We start from the raw sequence: 21,524 nt of genomic DNA, 5'->3' as shown, positions 1-21,524 counted from the left end.
AACAGCTCTACTCCTTCTACCAGCTGCTGATGTTTTCACTTGTTCAGCAGAAGAAGGAGATGCAACAAGGAAATGAGAGGTGTGCTGTGAGTTTCCAGCCACGAAGCAAAACACCAACCAAAAAAAAAAAAAAAGAAAGTCAGCAGCATTATCCTTTGTTTAAAACGTGCATGGTGATACGGTTGTTTATTGTTTCAAGTAAGTGTGTTTCTCTGTAATTAACATCTTTGTGTGCGTGTATAGATGGGACCATTTCTAAGGCAGATTGAAATACTGGATGACAACAGTTGTAATAATTGCATTAGTGTTGGTCTCTGAAGATTTAAGAGATGGGCACTAAAATTCAGGTCAAGGAGAGCGGCACCTTTCTGTTTTTGTTTCGTATTTGAGTCACACTGCGCACTTCTGCCGTTTTATTTATAGCACTCGTTCTGTCAGGAGCATTTTTACACCGTTATTGAGAGGTTTTGAAATATCAGCAGTGAGTATGTATGAGTATGACAGTAAAGGTCTCATAGCTTAACAGTAACAGTGTTGTGTTTTATTGTGCAGAGGTGGAACAATTAAAAAAACATGTTTTGTATTTTTGTATTTGGCCTAGAATGTGAAATAAATCCCTTAGTTATTAAATTATACATTAAGTTAGCCACAAAACGTCGAAGTAGATCACAATCAACTTGCGTTTGGCCTTAAAGGCATTAGATAAAAGTTACTACAGTTCATTGCAGCTATTTGTGCCAAATTTTATTCAAATCCATCACCAAAATCCTCCCGAGAGCTCATCCTATGGGTAGCGAAGACTTCTGCACAAAAATTCATGGCAGGCAGTCAAAAAGTTGTTAGGATATTTGAGTTTGGCCCAAAGTGGCCGATTGAGCGAGGCTTCTATCCTGAGAGCTGAGACATTGATGCAGCTAAAAAAAAAAAGAAAAACATACACTGAAGACATTGTGTATGTTATGCATCAGAAGACTACATCTCAAATTTAAATGACAAAATGTAGCATACATAGAAATTCCCCAAGAAGACGAATGGCAGTTCAGAAATTTAAAAAAAAAAAAGTCATGATAATATGTGACTATGAAAACATTAAGCATCAAGAAAACAGAGCAAGTGATTAATTAAAGGAATAACACGTTAATGCTGTTTGTTTTGTTCTGTTGTTGAATCTGAATATTTGAAGTGAAACAGTCCCCCCCGACAGAACAGCCATACATCATAATGTATTAAAGGTCGGCAGAGCTTAAAGGGAAAGAGTGAAATGGTGCATAGCCAATGAAAGCAATATTGGCAGTGACTAAGAGAGACCTTGGCTGTGGTCAACTAGGCTCAGTATTCTACTGTCACTTTCATGTCCTTGTTAGGATGGCCTAGTTTCATTGTAAAGGCTTTACCCACCACCTCACACTTGTGTTTTTCTCTCCCCTCCCTGAGGGGAAACGCGTTTCCCAAGCGTCTCTCTTTAACCTGGAGGATCTCTATATACAGGCCTTGTCTGTTTCCTTCCTTCCCTGGGGTTCAGTTACAAACGGCGTTCAATAGACTCCACAGTCAGGCTGATGGCTGGCTGTGTGCTGCAGTTGTTTAAAAGAAAAAAACTAAACAAAACAAAGCCGTGACTATGAGACACCGTAACGATATCTTTATCTGCCTTGGATGACAGTTACATAACTCCTAATCAGCTTTATCAGTAAAGTGAAAGAGGTTGTAATTGAAGCGCACAGAGGAACAAGTAGATGCAAAAAAACCCAAAACATTTGTTCAAGCTGCTTCTACAAAATATACCAGTGACAAAAAAGAACTTCTCTAGTTTATGATATTTTTTTTATAGTCGAGAAAAAACTCAATTGTTCAGAGAATTTGATTTCAGGCAAAAATATCGGCTGTCAGTTTCTTTGTTGTCCCAAAAGTATTACGTACTGTAACCTAAATAAATGTATGTTGTCATGTGTCCCACAGACACATAAGAGAAAGTATTAAACAAACTCGGATGTTCAGATCGAACAGGTTTTGGTGTCTTTATGGTATTTTAGACATTTTGGTGGTTTGCTGTTATATTGGTGTAACTAAAGAAACATATTGTGATAATTCTTACCTTTCATATTAATAGTGTATGACTATAATATGGGTGTATGATTGTGCGACCGAAGTGGACACTTCAGGTAGCGGTGTCCTGTCAAGTGGAGTAAACAGAACTATTAAATTGTCAAAGTGATGAGTAACAAGAATGTTTTTAGTTTTATTTCATTACAAAAAAAGGTTTTTGTCCCCTCACCATTTTTTTTTTTCAACTTCAATGATTCACGTTTTTTTTTTCTTTTTTTTACATTCCTATCAATGTGATAAAATGAATTTTGGGCACAAAAAAATGCACCTATGTGTCATATTATAGTAGAATGTAACAGCTGTACCAAAAGGATGGAAACCAAGTGTTTATATATATATATATATATATATATATATATATATATATATATATATATATATATATATATATATATATATAGTCACTCAAGTCACTTGAGGTATGTGATTTATTTATTCATTTGTTTGTTTTTTTCCTATAGGGAGATAACCAACCCAACCTTTTGCGTTGCACACAACTATGAGAGCATTATTCCTCGGATTGTGTAATGACTGCAGGATATTCATGAGCTACTGTTTCCTAGCAACATAGCATATGCACTGTGTATAAGCTACAGTAGCATGTCTCTGATCATCCGTCACCATCAAAGACGAAAGGTGTATAAAATTTTGGTTGGTTTACAAATGTGACGTTATGATCCTTTAAAGACAAAACCGTTTCCATGAGAACTGTCACGCTTTTTCATTGATTTCTGGAAGATGCAGCCGTATTTCTTTCTGACAGGACTACTGTATCTACGTATATATATATATATTTTTTTTTTTTTTTTTTTTTTTTTATTGTACATTCACAGCCACTTTGTCCCTTCGGGCTTGCTTGTGTTTTTGTCCACAGTGAATTATAGAGCCTCTGTCGCTCACCTCACCTCAAAGAGTGGCCTTCATATTGTTTTGTTTTGTTTCCTTTTTCTTTTACAGCTAAGCATCCGCTGTCAGTGTTGAGGCTCTTTATGATTGTGTACAGCTGCATTTTCTGTTCAGCTGAGAAAAGCCCAGTTAAAGAGAGAAAACATCACTGCGTTGCTTCTGACAACACTGCTGTACTCAAATGTGCCCATTCTGTCACCGGAGGGCGGTTGTATTGTACACGGTGTCCATAAAGTCTCTTTGCAGCTTAAAAAAAATTTATTACAAAAGCAAATGAGCAGACAAATATGTGGAAATTATTACAAAATGAGGAGTAGATATTTTTTGTCTCAGTTAATACACCTCTACACAGGCCCCATTAGTTGCGCTCAAGGCAGTACTCAATTTCTTGCCATGTTTGCTGTTGTGTAGCCTCATCAGTGATCTTTTGCTTTAGGTCAGTGACATCTCGTGTGTTTGTTTGATAAACAATAGCTTTAGCATAACCACCCCTAATAATAATCCACCGGTCTGGGAATGTTTGGTTTAGGAACCTGTGAACATGCAGTCCCCAATGTGATGGTACACCATCTTGCTGGAAAATGATGGTTGGTTGACGGTCGTCCAGTTGTGGTGGCACATATTCAGTCAGAAGCTCAAGACGTCAGACATTTGCAGTAACGGATGTCTCGTGGAAGAGAAATGGGCCATTGATTTGATTTGACCTTTGGACTAACCCGGTGAAGTTCCCCAGTCACATGATCTCCAGATTCTCACATTACATGTGTTCAGCTTTCCTGAAGGATGGAACGCTGCGTCATCGCTAAAACAAAACTCAGATGAGGAACGTTTCATCCTCAGAAATTTGGCCTTGAAGAGTTGCGCTTTGTGTAGGACTTGGTGCGCTGTTGAACGTGGTAGCTCTAACTGTCTGGCAGCAGTACGAACGGACTTTGCTGGTGAGCGACCAAAAGCTTTTCCTAGACGATCGATGTTTTCTTGGTCGTCCACTCCTTTCTTTATCCAACACTGTCCCTGTCTCCATAAATTTCTTGTGCCATGCATGAATTGAAACAGCATATCAATAAGCCATGATACACATTGTGTCTTCTCTTGAGTAGTTGCCATTTTTATCGGGGTTCATTTACCACTACCTATTTCATAAACAGGTTACCGGAAATACACAAATGGCAATGTGATTAAAAACTTTGATAGCCACTGAGTGCATACAACAAATCTGATTAAGACATATCATCATTTGCCTTTGGATTTTTTATTATTTTTTTTAAATTGCAAAGAGTATTTTTGGACACCCGTATTATCATCAGCTTCACAAGGGGAAGGGCTGCACCGAGTGGATATATGTTTTATCTGCGCAGCTATTCATGCTTGCGCAAGGAGTTTCTTCAGCGTTACAGCTGGAGATAGCTTTGACTGACTTCCCCATCCGCGGCAATCAGATACACTTTAAATGGTTAATGAAATGAGATTAGTTTTTTGATGACTAAAACCAAATTAAATTACTTTCTGAAAGTTTTCCGGCAAGAAGAGACAGCTAGCATTCACACTTTTTAGGGACTTTGACATGGTTCAATTGTCTTAGGAAAGTGCTCCAAGACCATTTCAAGAACATTTGAAAGGATTAATAACTGTGCCGTGATCCATTGCGTGTGTGATGGGTTTTGTGAATGCTCATTTTAATATTTCTCACTGCTTTGTGAGCAGTATTTGAATTAATTTACTCCGCTAATCTGAAGCAGCTGTCATTGTCACTGGGATCTTGTGACGATGAAAAGGGGTCTTCTCTCAGGAGTAATGCCTTTCTTCTGCATTTTCAGATCTGCTTTCACACCCTAAGAATACTGTGATGGAGTTGCACGTGTACAGTGTCATTATTTTAAAGAAGTCATTTAGCACGTGCGGATAAACCTCTTAACCTCCGTCTAAGCATCTGTATCTCTCTATCTACAATTACACAGTTGACTAGATCGCATTGAACCTCTCGATAGTCACGTAATTAGCACTGCCCACGGAAATTTGTTTCTGAATGTATTTCGCCATTAGGCTGCCAAACCATATCCCAAGTTGCTGGAAGTAATTCTGGTATTATTTTAAATTGTTGGCTCTCACGCTGGCATCGAAGCTAAGCGAGGCCAGCTGTTGGAGAAATGACACAATGTTGTATGCCTTTATAGTTGGGGGGGGGGGGGGGGTGTCATTAGTTACAGTAGCTGAAGTCTAAAGGAAACCAGAGCTGAGATGCCCAGTGAGAAATGGGATGCATAATGAAACGACGGAAGCTATACAAATTTTACAAACTGAACAAAAATAATATAGTTCAAAAGTAAGTGCAAAGTTTGTCTCTCTCCATGGTTATTGTTTATCACTTTGTTGTTTTATGCTAAAAGCATCCATCATGTATGTTTCTCTTCAGGGGTCATTTTAATGTTGCCCAAGATCACTCATATTGAACGTGTATTGAAATGAGATTGTGTACTGTAAACATTGCTGTGACGTTGAAGCTCCATATCAACTGAATGTAGTCGAGCACCAGTTCTCTATGCCAGGCACTAAACATGCGATCGTTATGTTTACAATATTCTTAGCCACTCCATCTGCGTTGCCTGCTGCCGGCACAGTGGTTATAGTTTGCGCAGCATCAAAACAGTGAGAGGTTACCGCGTCCTCGTCTCACTGGAGGAGCTTAAGGAGCTTAAGGTCGCACGCAGAGAAAGGAGAATGTAACTGCTGAGAAAGTATGCTGGTGAAGCTGATGATTGTTTCATGTCAATTTCAACCAGTGCTCTTATCCAAGTGTTATTTATGTAGGATATATTGATTGTAAGATTCTGTTAACTCAGCAACTCATATCAGAGACCTGCAGCAACTCGCATAGAAATTCGGATGTTTGTTGCTTCTTTTTTTTTTTTTTCCAGGAGTGCAGATATAGGTGAGCTGGAAAATCTTGCTGAGCCTGGAACTTTGTGTTTTATGTTTTCAGAGATGCTGTGATACTATTTTCTAACAGTAACAATTTAGGTAATACTAATTTGATAACTTTAATGCATTATTTCTTCTTCTACCGTCGTCTTTATTACCGTAACAGGAGTGACATAAGACATTTCTGAATTTGTTCAAAGGAAAACAATGAGAATTGCGTGTCATGAAAAGCCTTGCAGTCTCACGGGACTAAATGCTGCAGACACCTCATTCTGTCACTGCGGTGTGACGATGAAAGCCTGCCTATTGCAGTAATCTAGTACTTGTAGGATGCACTTAGCACTTATACATGCAACAACTGTTATTTCTGAGCCTTTTGTATGCTGGAATCACAGTATCAGGGAGGCGGGGAGAAAATAACAGATCCTGAGAGCTTGCCACATGCAGAGGCCTTAAATTCAAGTAGCAGCTCACCATTCATGTCCAATAATTTCATGTTTCCCTCCACCAATTCCCCATCATTCCAGTACTATTATCAGAGTTATTGCAGCAACATAGCATTCAGAGGACAGCAGCCATTGTTGTCTTCTTTTTTTTTTTTTTTTTTTTTTTTACGGCTGACAACCTTGTTTTAATCTGTATCATTTCCTTACAACAGGAAACACACATACGCTTACACAGAAATGCTGCCAATCATATAGATGAGGATAAAATAAGTCTGCTAATGTATCATCGCAGTTTTTAGTGAAGCAACATACTGTACAAGACATGTACTGACAGTAATAGCCTCTTTTTTTTTTTCTTGCAACAATGTGATCAAATCAATTAGCAGATTAACTCGTACAAGAAACCGTTTGATTGTCCAAAATTGACATAAGCCTGAAGACTGACACTAATGACACTGAAGTTTTAAAACATTTTTAATAGAAATAAAATGTTGTATAAAAAAAGAAAAAGAAAAAAAAAACAAAACGAAAAACTAAACATGCTTTACACACTTCATTAGGTTTCATGAGGTTTTACAAATACATAGCCAGATAGCCAGGCACTGTATCTTTTTGCACATTTTCCCCAATGTTAGGATATGTCAGGACAGAAAGCAGACATCATCAATCTATTTAATAACATACATCAACTTGCCGTGTAATTTTGGTCAGCACTCACATTTTATTCTGCAACACAAATGGTGTTGAAAGTAATACAGAGGGAGGCATGAAAATCAGCATTGAATTCACAACACAAATGACCCCACAATGTTTTCCCCAAGACATTAGAGGGCTTTTATACTGCACAAAGCCAACTATTAATCTGTTCAGCGAGCTGGGGGGGGGGGTGATGGATAGAGATATTGCATACTTTCGCAATTAGATTTTCATTTGTTGAAAAGCCTTCCAACTTCCTGACCCTCTCCTCTGTATCATGAAAGGGCCCGAGGAGGATGTGTGTACTAATGAATTTCCTCAGTGGCTGGCCCATTACAGATGTCACCTTCAGGGCATTACGCACGATCCTCTCAAGGCCATACTCCATCTCAATTCCCCTCCTAATGGATTTGTACAACTAAGCTTTACCCTTACATCACGAGATGTAAGGTGTGATCAAGAGAGTAGCTGGTGGCAGTGATGGGAGGGTCATCCTGGATGACAGCTTACAATAAGATCTCCTGGCTGAAATGCGGTTTATTTCAACCAGGAGCCGCAGATTCAAAGCACATACAGGTTTGTGGAGTGCAGTGGCAGTCTTGGGCTAGCTGGTAATACAAATCATGGCCCCACTTAAGCACAGATAAACAATCACTCACTAGACCTTCACCATTTGAGAACAGGTTTTTAAAACGTACAACAGGCTCAGGCCCAAACAATTGTTAACAACGCTGCAACAGAGTTTAAACGCATTCCAAAGATTTTTTTGTTTTTATTTTCTTCTTGTTATTACTGTTATTTTTTTTTTTTTCTTTCATTTTTTTAACAACACAACACAGGATGTTGAAACTGGCATGCTAAAAAAAAATCAGCAGAGACCATCTTATATGTGTAGTCATTCTTATTAAGTCAGTGGAAACCTGGAAGAGTAAATAAAAATACATGGACTCTGGTACAGATTTGCTGTATTGTTGAGATGATCACTGTTTCCAGTCATTTGATTCATGTAGACAGGAGACAGGTCTACCTTTAGAAATCTAGATCTAGAAAAAAAAATCTAGATAAATAAACATAAACCTTTTTTTAGCAATCCATAAACCATGTTTTCATGCCTTTTTGGTGTTGATTAATCCTTTGTAATGCCTGGAGGATTTTAAGATGAATTTTTGTTTGCAAAACCAACAGATGACATGAAGGACACCTGATCATATTCTTGACTTGAGTTCAGTTTTCGTCAGCGCTGCTCAGGATGACAGAAAGTCTTTAATAGAGGGCATAGCTGAAATGTAAACACTCAAAAGGAAAGTTCCATCCTTCGATCTCCGGCCTCTGCCATGCAAGTATTTTTCTTTTTTCTCTTTTCTTTGTTTGTATGTGTGTGTGTGTGTGTATTCTTGTGAGGCAGACAGAAGATGGAACCTTATAATTGTGTTGTTATCTGTTCTGGTCCCATGTGTTGCGGTCCATCCCGGCTCCTCTTTGTGATCTCTTCCTTGCCGTATCTTTGGGCAATGCTTCTGTGAGCCCCATCCTAAACAATGACCAAAATCCACTTTTTTGTGTGTGTGTGTTTTTTTTTTTTGTTTGTTTTTTTTTCCCATTATTATTATTTATTTTATTTTTCTTGCCAGCTGTGTGAAATTCCACTGTTTGTTTTTCTTCTCCCTCCGTCTTGGTGGAAATCCTGAATTACGGTAAGAACCTCTGTCCCTTAGCTTGCATGGTTGCTGTAGCTGATGTAGGTTTGCTTTGTTGGGAAACCTGAAAGGGAACAACGAGAGGGGGAGACTGAGCATCAAAAGAAGTGAAGGTGAACTATTGTTAACTATGAGATGAGGAGCACTGGGTTATGCTGGCATTTCTGCCTGGCTGTTTTCCTAGCCGGTGTATGGATACATACAGTTGTGTTCAAAATAATAGCAGTCCAACATGAATAACCTGTTTTTGGTAGAAATTATATTACTGCATGGCAAATAATTTACCAGTTGCTGTAGTAGGGTCATAGAAAACCAACAGAGCCAACATTCATGATATGTATGCTCCTCAGTCTGTGTAATTGAATAATGAATTGAAGTTGCGTGTTCAAAAAAATAGCAGTGTGGAGTTCAATTAGTGAAGTCATTCAATCTGTGAAAAAACAGGTGTCAATCAGGTGGCCCTTATTTAAGGATGAAGCCAGCACATGTTGCTCATGCATTTCTCTCTGGAAACCTGAGAAAAATGGGTCGTTCCAGACATTGTTCAGAAGAAAAACGTACTTTGATTAAAATGTTGATTAATGAAGGGAAAACATACAAAGAAGTGCAGAAAATGATGGGCTGCTCAGCTAAAATGATCTCCAATGCTTTAAAATGGAAAGCAAAACCAGAGAGACGTGGAAGAAAACGGAAGACTACCATTCGAATGGATCGAAGAATAGCCAGAATGGTGAAAACTCAGCCAATGATCAGCTCCAGGATGATCAAAGACAGTCTGAAGTTACCTGTGAGTACTGTGACAATTAGAAGACGCCTGTGTGAAGCTAATCTATCAGCAAGAAGCCCCCGCAAAGTCCCACTGTTAAAAAAAAGACATGTGCTGAAGAGGATACAATTTGCCAAAGAACACATTGGCTGGCCAAAAGAGAAATGGAGAAACATTTTGTGGACGGATGAGAGTAAGATTGTTCTCTTTGGGTCTAAGGGCCGCAGACAGTTTGTCAGACGACCCCCAAACACTGAATTCAAGCCACAGTACACTCTGAAGACAGTGAAGCATGGTGGTGCAAGCATCATGATATGGGGATGTTTCTCTTACTATGGTGTCGGGCCTATTTATCGCATACCAGGGATCATGGATCAGTTTGGATACATCAAAATACTTGAAGAGGTCATGTTGCCTTATGCTGAAGAGGAAATGCCCTTGAAATGGGTGTTTCAACAAGACAACGACCCCAAACACACCAGTAAGCGAGCAGCTTCTTGGTTCCAGACCAACAAAATTAAAGTCATGGAGTGGCCAGCCCAATCCCCGGACCTTAATCCGATAGAAAACTTGTGGGGTGACATTAAAAATGCTGTTTCTGAGGCAAAACCAAGAAATGCAGAGGAATTATGGAACGTTGTCAAATCATCCTGGGCTGGAATACCTGTTCACAGATGCCAGAAGTTGGTCGACTCCATGCAACACAGATGTAAAGCGGTTCTCAGAAACAGTGGCTATACAACTAAATATTAGTTTAGTGATTCATAGGAATGCTGAATCCTGGATATTTTTCAGTTTATACAGTAAATATTTGAGTTTGTAAAGTAAAATGCAGACACTGCTATTTTTTTGAACAGCCCAATGTTCATTTTTCTTCATTTTCTGTAAAGTGAGTAAAGAATTTCTGCTTTTTTCTTCATGTTTTGATTTAGAATATAATGTGCAGTGTCCCCAATGCATGGAAATTAAAACCATTATAAGGATTTTGGGCTTTACTCAATTTTTTAAACAGACTGCTATTATTTTGAACACAACTGTAGGTGAATAGTATTACTGCTATAGTGGAGCATAGAAGACGTGTAAAAATACCTCAGCGCTCTAGCTATATTTTACATTTAATATCCTGTATTGACCTCCAGCAGATGGAGGCTTCAGTAAAGCCCGCTGCCACCCCCCCCGAACTCCACCCCCACCCCATCAACCTCTTTTTCCCCTAAGCTATCAGGCCTAAACTTTCCAGTTGTCTCCCCAGACCATGTTAGTCGATTCGCTGTGGTGGAGCAGATAAATCCTGACATATCGCCACCAGATCTCAGCGGTTGTGTGAGCCGGCCTAGACAGGAATTTTTCAATTTCATCAAGCCATACATCCACACCAGCCATGACAGTGACAAATGGCGCTTATTCAAATAGCCATGCACTGTGCAGGCCCTGTAAACGGTAACCTCATCAGGATAAATTGCTGCCGGCTATCAATTCTGTGTCTTTGCCTTCTCACCGCTTATTGTAACCAAAGGCCCTATTAACCCTCCACAGAGGCTTAAAGGGAAGATAGGAATTAATGCTGCACTGTGTAAGTATTCTGATGGGCCACACAACAGCGAGTCGTCGTTACAACACTGCATTGTTATGCAGTTTGTATTGATTTTTGCTTTTGTGTTAACGGTAAATGCATCTGCGCGTTCATTCTTCTGTGAGAGGTAAGACTTCTCGCTGCTGTTGTCACGAAGAGCGAGGAGCAAACACAGCTTTAAGAACTGTGACAATGGGCTCAAATTCTTGTTAGCACAGGCCAGGCAGCAAGAATGTGTCTCTGTGGACAGACATGACCGATTTCAACTTTTCCCTGCCAGAGACAAGCAGAAGAAAAGCGTTATTTTTTTGCCCACCCCTCCCTTTTTTAAACTGACATCGATGTCAGTGCTCGTGAGATGCAAGTGCTTGAGAAAGCTGCCATTTGCCTGCAACTTTAACTTGGTTATGATTATTCCAGTAAATAGATTAAGCATAGTTTTATAGGTTGTCGACAATTCCAAGTATATCAAGTTTAAATAAACAACAATTATTTAAAAAGTACATTATGAAGTGTTTGTGCAAATGAATGTTTGGCTTCTTAAGTGATTTATATCAGGATATAAAGGTTATTCTCTAAAACTAACTCAGCTGCAAATCTAAGTAATTTCTTATTGTCTTAATGATTGGTTTTCAGAACTCAGAGTTTAGTTAAGAGTGTAACTAAACCAAAAACCACAAAATTAAAACCACACTCTTTGGATCAGAAAATCACATTTTAGTCACAAATGTGCTTCTTGCCCGTCAAAGTGTAGTATTTTGTTTGAACTGGTCACCTTTAAGGGACAGTTTTACATCTTGATAATACGCATAGCTACCTGTCCATCAAATACAATGCTGCAGCCAGCAGCTAATTAGCTTAGCAAAATGATTAGACGACACCTAGCTCACCACAACAAAACAATTAACACATCATCTTACAGGTGCGGCGACGACAACTTGTGCTCAACTACAGTATCTCGCGGAACAGATGCTGAGCTGTCAGCAGGAAGTCGAGGAAGTTACCTCTGCAAACCAAGAAACAGCCGTGAGGTGAGTCTGAGATGCGTGACTTTGATTTGTGGCTGAATTATCACAAACTTAACTGACCACTGGTTTAAACAGTGCTTGGATAAAAACAGTGAGAGTAATCGAAGGGGCGTGGGGACATTTTGAGAATGTGAATCACATTACATTGACGCTTTTATCCATTTATTTCTAATAATGATTTCTAGTGTAAATGGAGTAAGTCGTTAGTGGAAGGCCCCGTATATCTTATATTAGGCCAGAAGTGAGGGGAATTTCTGACATTTTAAGAACTGCTGAGACCTTATTTTAAATACACTTAAACTTTAAAAGGCCACTGAGAAAATCAGTATCCCCCAGAAGCAATATCTGAAGGTTTTACAGATGTCGAGTAGTCGCGTTGTTCAACTGCAAAATAAGCTGTTGACAACCGCAATTCCATCCCTTGAACATTTCGCAATTCAGAGACCGGCAACATTTCCCCTAACCAACAGCTGGCCCCCCCTCGTACAGTAGCACATCCACTGGGTTCACTGAAGTATTAAATAATATCCTACACAGCTGTTATTTGGTATTTATTCTTTTTTTTTTACCCTGCTTCCCATCTCTGCATTAGTTTTGATTAGATTTTACAAGCATTAAAAGGACGAAGCATCCCCGTAAAGGAAAAACAACAACAACAACAACACAACACTAAGGGTGTTTTCTTCTGTGGCATTCGTGCTCTTACTTTGCGTTTCGAGGCTTTCGCACAGCTCGGTCTTGGCCTCTCCGTTGGGTCTGAGTCCGGCCTTGGGGTTAAATTTGTTGGACATGGTGGCAGCGGTAACGACGGCCTTGAGGCTGCGTGTGCGCTTGGGTACATTTTGCTCCGGGTGGAACAGCACCACGTAGACCTTGGGCATGTACAGCAACCCGAGGGACACCGAAGCACTCAGGCTCACCGAGATGGTCAGCGTGGTCGTCTGGATGTACATCTGCAAGAAGGAAACACCAAAATATGCACATCATAAACAGTTTAGCCTTTTTTGTCGCAGGGTGTCACAGATTTTTCTAAATGGGTAGTGGCCCGTACAATACCAGCAACATTTGCTGTGTATCATTCTAATTAGAGCGGCCAATGACCCGTTCATTGGCCAAGCTGTTGTTGAAGTAGTTTCTGCCGGGTCGAATAAAGCCCTCAAAACTATCTAATGCAAGTAACGTGATAAAGATTGTTTTAAATCAGCATCTCATCTGCTTTTTACAGCTGGCGTGTCGAAACAGCCAAGGCCACCTTGTTTGTTTAATTTTCTGCCATAGTAGTTTTAATACGGCCATCATGTCAGCCAGGACAGCGATTTGTTAACACCAGTCAACAGGATCCTGTTCTGACTCATAACAAGCAGGCGATAAAAGAGAAACAAGCTCATGAAAATTTTACACGCAGTCAAATCCGCCGAATCATCGGGGAGGGCAACAGTGACTATCATTCTCACTCATTCCGTTTTAATTGTTTGCAAAGCTGCGGCAAATTAATGAGTTGTTTTCAGGGACGTCTTTAAAAAAAAAAAAAAAAGGTAAGCTTGTGTAATTTCTATACGTTGTGCGATGTTGTGACTGCTTGACCAGCCATCCGAGAGAAATGAAGTTGGCTGTTAGAGAAGTTTTAATGTAACGACACTTCAGACTGGAATGCATCAAACCACAGCAGTCCAAACCTTCTGCAGACTGGCTAACAAGGATTATGTGGGTGGGTTCAGCCAAAATATAAAGGACAAAAGTTCAGATAATTTACCAGACATCAGCCTTTTTCTCCCCCACTACCTCAAAAGAAAGTCAAACTCTTGCCTTGTTATAAAACTAATATGCTGCGTTCCTGTCATATTGTTCACACCATAATTAGTGAGCTGCAATTTCTTACAACTATGTTTCCAACTTCATGGTTAAAAAAAAAAAAAGAGTCTACAATCAACTGGCAGTTCCATTCCAATGAAATCTAAAACGAACAATCAAAATGACTTGATTTAAAGACACATTTGTTCATCCGTGGTTGTAATTTGTTTACAAAACTCTCAAATTCAGTGTATAAGATTGTATAATAAATTCAATTATTCATGCATTCAATCTTTGTTTGAATCTGAAAGGATCATGGGGGGCAGAGGCAAAACTGAATAAATAAAATCAATAATTAACAAGAAAACAAGCAGAACACGGATAAAGAAACACAATTAAAGGCAAAGTACTTCCAGTACACATTGATCAATACATACAATTTAGTTTAGTTTTAATGCAAGTCATTCTCACAAAAAAAAAAAAAAAAAAATTGTCAGATGATAATTTTGGGGCTAGTGTATTTGGGAAATGATGTTTTGGTGTTAATGAATGAACAGAACACAGAGTCTTACTGTTAGAGTGGCGCAAGCTGACGACTCCCAGTTTGGAAGCAGACGCGTCTTTAAACATTATCCAGGACAAACAACAGCAGGGTCAGCTGCTAATGCTGAGCTCTGTGAAATCGAAGTATCAAAACTACGAAAAACATAAGCAATTGTCATGTTTGATGTGCTGTTTAAACGTGAGGTTTGGGAGCAAACAGATTCCACCACATTTATACTCATAGTTTATAATCATAGCATTGCGTCCAATATTAATTCACGCAAAAAGAAACTGCGCAAAACAGCAGTCCAGAGATTCGAGGCAGAATTATTTTCTGACAATCTGACAATCATGACAATGATTCATTCATGAATGTCTGTTGTTTGATAAACACTCCAAGGACTTGATCCCGACATAATTCATCATGATCACATCATTCATTACTTGACTAATTACTTCAACTTTGATTTGATCAGTAGGCAACAAATTCAAACTGCTCTGCAGACTGATGTTGAAGCTGTGAATTTGCATAAAACATCACTAAAGTTCCCCCTCATCTTCTCTCACTGCCTCAAGGAGAAACTATTTTTGTTTGTTTGTTTGTTTGTTTTTTTTTTACTTTAAATGGCATTTAATAAGCCATACTTCAATTTCCCATCCTCTTAAGGCAGTTTATTAAAAAGTTAAGAAATATTATACTCTACAAGAAAAAAACAAAACAAAACAAAAACCCTAACAGCTGCCTGTTTATTATTTTCTGTATAGAATGTGACAGGAAGCTTTTCAATATAAAACAGTGCTGCAGGCGAGAGAAACAAGTGGTTGTACTGTATGATTGGAAAAAGTGCTATATTATTTTTCTTTGGCCACCACGAAGAGAGATTTATAACCAGACTAACAGCTGAGCTAGCAAATTGGAATAAAGTATTTTGTCATGATCTAAGAATGAATTCAAATCTACTCTTATTCTTCCACTTTGTACTTTTAGGTGTAAATACTTTATACAAAATTAGCTTTAAAGTAGCATCTTTTGACTTGGTGAGTTTTCATCTACTGAGCATCCTTCAGTAGACGCTCGCCGGTTTTTCATCAAAGGAAAAGTAACATTTCACTCGTAAGATGTGACCTCCGTTTGAATATCTTGTTTGTCTTTATTATTTACAGCACTTCGCCTCCAGAGAGGCTGCGTCTCATCTCAGCCAGCCCAGAGACCGAGTGCCTGCTGGAGGGAAGGATGGAAGAATGGAGGCAGTATGATGGAGCAACAGCTGTGGTGGTCCCCCCCCGCCACAGCTGTGGGGAGCTGTAACCAGTGAACTGCTCTGGACTCGGTTCACTGCTGCCTCGGGGACAGACTGTTGAGCTCGTGCTGCTACTTGCATAAACAGAGTATAAAAATCTCAGCAGCCTTACACCCAAGTTATCATCTTTGATGTCATCAAAGCCAATCTGTGTGCTCCTGCTACAAGTGCTGGGTCGATAAGCTGTTAAAAGCTGAGCTATCTATGATATACATAGTTCTTCACAAAGTTTATGTCTATCTATAGTCTATGATTGATGTAAAATTTAACTGATAAAATCTAAAGAAGGCCAGCTCCAGTATCTTTGCCTTTCCAACTGGAAAGCAAGAAATGCTGCAACTATCCTCGCACCAGCAATTCAGTTAACTATAGAGTTAAATAACACAGTAAAATTATGAAGCATTGAATTAAATTGTTAAAATTGCCCGCTCTTATACATAACATCAATAGAAATTGTCACAAAAATTGTTTAAAATGTGCTTTGACATTGAAAAAAAAAATCTTATTCTACACAACAAAATGGTCTAAAAACATATTATTTAGCAGCTTGTTAATAACTCAATCTATGTGGTAGATCAAATATTATTGATATATTCGTTAATTTTTTTCTAAATATGTTTAAAAATAATAAAATACTTTGGACCAAAATGCTTCAAATCTGTTTTTCAGATATTTCAGTGGAGGACAAAAAATTACCAGCACTCTTCATTGGACAAACTGTCCAAAAGGCATGCTATTTGTGTGCTGCTGTTTTCTTGTTTATTAACTAATAAACACAGATCCTGGTGCATTTACAAAAATATGATCCTGGTCTGACTCAAAGCGTAATTTGACCACAAAGTGTCAAAGTGACAAATTCTAAAATCAATCAAATCAAACCTTTCTTAGAAACTGCAAACGCGGTGCCACTGATTTAAAATAAAATAAATAAAACAGCTTGCGCTGCACTGCCACATTGGGCTACAATGCCCACCAATGTAAGTTTAATGGAGTCCTGCTTTCAGTATCAGACCAACTCCACTGTTCAATCCATAAATTTGCTTTCTCCTAACTGCAGCTCACCTGAGCGTGCACTGACCAAAGCTCATAAAAGTGTGTAGCTGTATATCTCGCAAACCTTCCATCGCATCAGCAGATCTTGCCCGAGGCAAACGTAGAGGAACTATGGTAGCATTAATGTCTGAGAGAGATGGAGGGAAACCAGAGCGGATCTATGAGTACATATGTGATGCGAGGAGTTCGATAGGGGGGGAAAAAATAAAAATTAAATAAATAAATAAATACAAAAAATTCTGCATCCCATCACCGCCTACAGAGAGTGAAACACAACTGAGTAAGTCAGTGATAAGATTAATCTGAGGGTTAATAAATGTAACCAGATTCCATTTTCAACTAGAGAGCTCCTGCCTCAGGAGGCAAACTACCAAATTCATTTAAACTGCATAATTCCCATTCTCCATCAGGCTACCAGCGTTATTTCACAGCACGCTATAGAAACGTACAGTGGAGGGGCTTGCTGCATGAGAATTCTCCATAATTGCAGTCTAATTAAGCTAATAAACAAATAGAAGCCTTAGGGGACACAACAGTATAGCTTCACGAGAGGATGTTGTTTACAAAGATCACAATGCTTTGGCCTAGATTAGGCTTCACAGCCTGTTCTGGCATTATTGGTGCACCCAGAAGTCAATAGCCGACACCCGGAGGGCCCACTGTGCTGTAGGCCTAATGAACGCAACAACTGCTCTCGGAAGATCAAGACGTTGCTCAGCTCCATGCACTCCGTAGCATCAGTCTTCATTATGTATGATTGGGCCCTGCGGGTCATTACTGTGAATAATGCCCGTTATCTTTGCACTTAAAGGAGACAAAGAAAGAGAAGGAAGGACAGAAGGTAACAGGTAGCAGGGATGAACAACCCCAAGCACACACTGTCAAGAAGACACTCCCGTCTGACATCTGATCTCGTTAAACTTCCTGCGACTCCCGCTCTTCGTGCTTCTAGTGCATTAACAGCAGTTTCTGCTGTTGAGTTGACAGTGTGCATAGTGTGATGGAGACTTGGCGGAGGAATAAACAACAGCACTCCATTCATCAGTCCATAATGGCAGGACCCTCTTTGTGTGGGCTGATTGAAACTGAATTGAGTCTTTTGTGCCGACGCCTCATTCCCATGCCATTGTCCCCAGTTCCTCTTCCTTCCTTGGTTTTCAGAGACAGACACTGATTTAGTCTGTTTCTCCAGGTAAGCAGGTGTCACCTCTTTTTCTGCAGCCAGTACACAGTTCGGTGATCGCGCTTTAAAGATCGACCAGATGTCCCTGTTTAAATGATAGAGAGAGCCTCCCATGACATTCGTTACATTTTTCCCCGGCACCAGATGACAAATGAACGACCGAGCTTGTAACGCAGAGGCAGCGGCCTGCTGTAAACCGGTGATGAGAGCATAGGCAGCTAGATAAGGTAAATCAAGACCAGGAGGAAGTGGAGCATTAAATTGCTCTGAGAGCTGTGTCATCGTGGGCTGTCAGGCTTTGTGGGGCCTGTCATTTACAGTATGACGATTATGAGGTGTTTTTGCTTTTGACATGTTAATTCCCTAAATAAGAGCATTGTTTATGTAACAGCTCACAGAATCAGTCACAGCATTTGTCTTCTTCCGTATTAAGTCGAGCACAGCCAGGCGACATTAGCCAAGACCAAATGAAATGACAAAACATGTTGTTTGTTACTGTCCCTTCAGGGTGACAAACAAAATTAAAAAATTGTGAATAAATAAATAAAATCGCTGTTGGAAAACTGAATCGCTCTTAAGATGTGACAAGGCGTCGGTTAAGGATTGGTTAAGTTCGAGACAAGTCTGAAGACAAGCTGACAGTGAAACTCCCTGAGGAAGAAAACACGACTGTTTCTACTAACTTGTACGGGCTCCTCTAGACTTTAGGAGGACTTTAGTCCATGACTCACACAACTGAGGAAATCTACCACACAACACACTGACCAGCTCTGGCGGTGGATGACCCCATAAAGCCCATCCGTCACATGTTCTTGTCCAGCAAACAGACAGCACACAGCAGCCAGCACTGTTCAGGTGAACAGAAGTTTGTGCAGGAGAGAGAAGAAATAAATACGTTTACTGACGCGTCTCCTCTGGGTGACACGCGTTGTTCTTACTGGTGTGACAATATGATCCTGTTTAATCAGTTCAAACAGCTTTATCCGCTGACGGGCAGCACCAGGACCAGATCCCCTCAGGTCACCCTCAGCAGTCGCACTACTGCACCATCAAATATAAATACAAACACAAACCGGGATGTTTGTCATCGCAGTTAGAATAAAAAAACATTTGATTACAGTTAAAATTTGTAAAAAGCAACTAAGGTGGCATTTAAAAGAATTTGGTAGAAAACCACAAACGAAGAGCAGTTACATGTTGTTGTTGTTCCACTTTTTGTGGGTCTGTAATAGCATCCTACTTTGCTTTTCTCTATTTTACAGAACTGCAAACCGGCACATCAACTTTGACTACAGGAAACAGTTGTTTTCTATGTTTGAAAAAAAAAAAAAAAAGAAAGAAATATTGAAAGTTATTTGCAGCCCCTCCCTACATCAACCTTTATTCCTGACGGACTAGAGTCATAATTTCTTTTTTTCCCAATAGAGTTTTGCCACTTAAATGTAAGAAAATTTCATCTGAGGAATGGAGAAGACTTTTTGTTAAAGTCTACAATAACAAAGATGCTGCATGGTCTGAGCAGACGAAACCATATTAATGTGAGAAGTTTCTCTGAACGCAGAAAAGGCCTTTTGGTTATGTATTTAATACGATTATTCGCTCTCAAATGAAAAGACGGGGAAAAAAAATAAATTCTAAAATGTAGAACATTTCCCTAAAGTGAAATTTCCATTTTGTGTTCCATTTCATGTCGTACCTTTGCTCAGGGCAATGGTAGAAGTTTTCTAAACGATAAAAGTGGAACTATCTCCTAGCCATTATGTGTACAGTCCTACAGGAAATAATAATTAATGAGTGACTCATATTTGGAGCGAGAAACTGAGCCGAGAAGTTTTCCTTGGGTTTGTGAATTTAATTCGTCTGAGGTATGGAAAGAGACGAAGAAACAAAAAGACTTAACGTACCCTTCAAAGATTTTTTTTTTTTTTTCCCCCACTTCTGCTTTACTATTCAAAGCCATGCTAGCTAATGGATTACCTCATCCTCCAAAAAAGCTGTTCAATCTCTCTTTGATTGTATAATTCTCTTTCATCTTCAGAGAGGAGATGGAATGATTAAATAAAGAGCATGCTGATATCCGCGGCTGCTGTTGACATACGACTTAAGATGTGCAACACTCGCACTGAAACATAATATGGGCTTTGCACTTGGACTGCTTTTCCTTTCCCGTGCGTACTAAGTGGATGATTATCAAGAACGTATAGCGATGATAGTTGAAATTTAAGTACATTTTTTGGAATATATTTCTGTAAATGAAGCGTAAATCAAGCTGTTTCCATCAGGACGCAGCAGAGCGCTCGTTGTTTTCCACACACAGAAGCCGTTACTCAATTTTACTGTGAATTTATGTGCTATGAGACGGCCGATATGCACATTCGCAGCAGTTTGTGCTTCATGGTGTCACAGGACATGCTGCAGCATGTGAAAAATATGTTGTTCCATTACTGGACGCATACTTCATTATTAAGGCGATGCAATTGGCTGCAGTCATGTGCAGATTATCTGCAATGCTGTAGAGTGCAGAAATTATTTTGGGGCTGCTGAATGTGATACAATGCACACAGACTGTCTCTCAAGAATGTTCTTCCACAAAGGTAACTATCACAGCCAGTTTTCTGGGCCAGCATTTTGATGCATTGTTTTGTTTAATCCCAAAGGGAAGGGGGGGAGGTAAGGATTAATTTGTTGCATCTGTCAGACCCATTCTGGCACCGCTGATAGTGTCCATGCCAGTATGAGGCTTTTCCCTCTTGTCCTCTCTTGTAGCCACTGAACCCCTTTTGTTAAACTGCCAAAAGACCTCTTTCAACTAAATCTACACATTTCTACTGTATGACTGCTGTATCCCTTTGGCTTTGGACCCAGAGAGTCTCCTCTGTACATGTGTTCCAAGCCCCTTTCGGATCCCCTCTTGACCCGTACCTTCCCAGCACTCCGACTGGATGCGATCCAGCGCCATGGTTCAGGAGGTCAGGCACACTGATTTGACACGGGAATGCAACCATCTGTCTGTCTGTCTGTCTGAACGCTCTGTCCTCACTTGGTAGAGTGTTGGTGTTTTCCCAACCAGAGACATCAGCATGTTGTTGCTCCAACTGCTGAGCTTTATTTACTTCATTTCTAAAAATGCTGCCAACGCAAAACAAAAGAATTGAATGTTTGCACTTCATATGGCATTTTCAGATCGATGAACGGCTGTCTCTCAAAAGCCATGGGCAGAAGTGGAAGTAATTAAAACTTTTGGAGTAGTGACACCACAACAAATAATACTCAATTACAAGGAGAAATTCAGCACTGAAAATATTGAATTATTAACAGTAAAATGTATTTATGCACTTGTTGTCAAAAAGAAAATCTATTTGGTTTTGCCATGATTGTGTACTGTATGCATACACGCAGTAAGTAGAATTTCTAACGTAGCGGCCTGATATAATTTTGCCGAGTTGTTTACCAAGAGCTCATAAGACAAATGTGAGGGGTGGAGAATTTATCAACCAGATTGTAAGGGAGAACTGT

At 39.6% G+C, this 21,524-nt stretch overlaps 1 protein-coding gene across 1 annotated transcript in view; it reads right to left on the bottom strand.

Annotated features, from left to right (window-relative positions):
* Positions 1-8,643: 8,643 nt before the first annotated feature.
* Positions 8,644-21,524, bottom strand: part of grm4 (glutamate receptor, metabotropic 4) — a 122,568-nt gene continuing 109,687 nt past the window's right edge. Inside the window, exons 10-11 of the mRNA XM_029502060.1 lie at positions 12,844-13,090; positions 8,644-8,834 (exon numbers count right to left, since the gene is read on the bottom strand). Of these exons, the coding sequence (XP_029357920.1) occupies positions 8,785-8,834; positions 12,844-13,090 (297 nt within the window). The 3' untranslated portion in view covers positions 8,644-8,784. The remainder of the gene's footprint in view (positions 8,835-12,843; positions 13,091-21,524) is intronic.

The sequence above is a fragment of the Echeneis naucrates genome, chromosome 5 (assembly GCF_900963305.1).
Source record: "Echeneis naucrates chromosome 5, fEcheNa1.1, whole genome shotgun sequence".
NCBI lineage: Eukaryota > Metazoa > Chordata > Actinopteri > Carangiformes > Echeneidae > Echeneis > Echeneis naucrates.
This window is presented reverse-complemented; position numbering and strand designations above follow the sequence as displayed.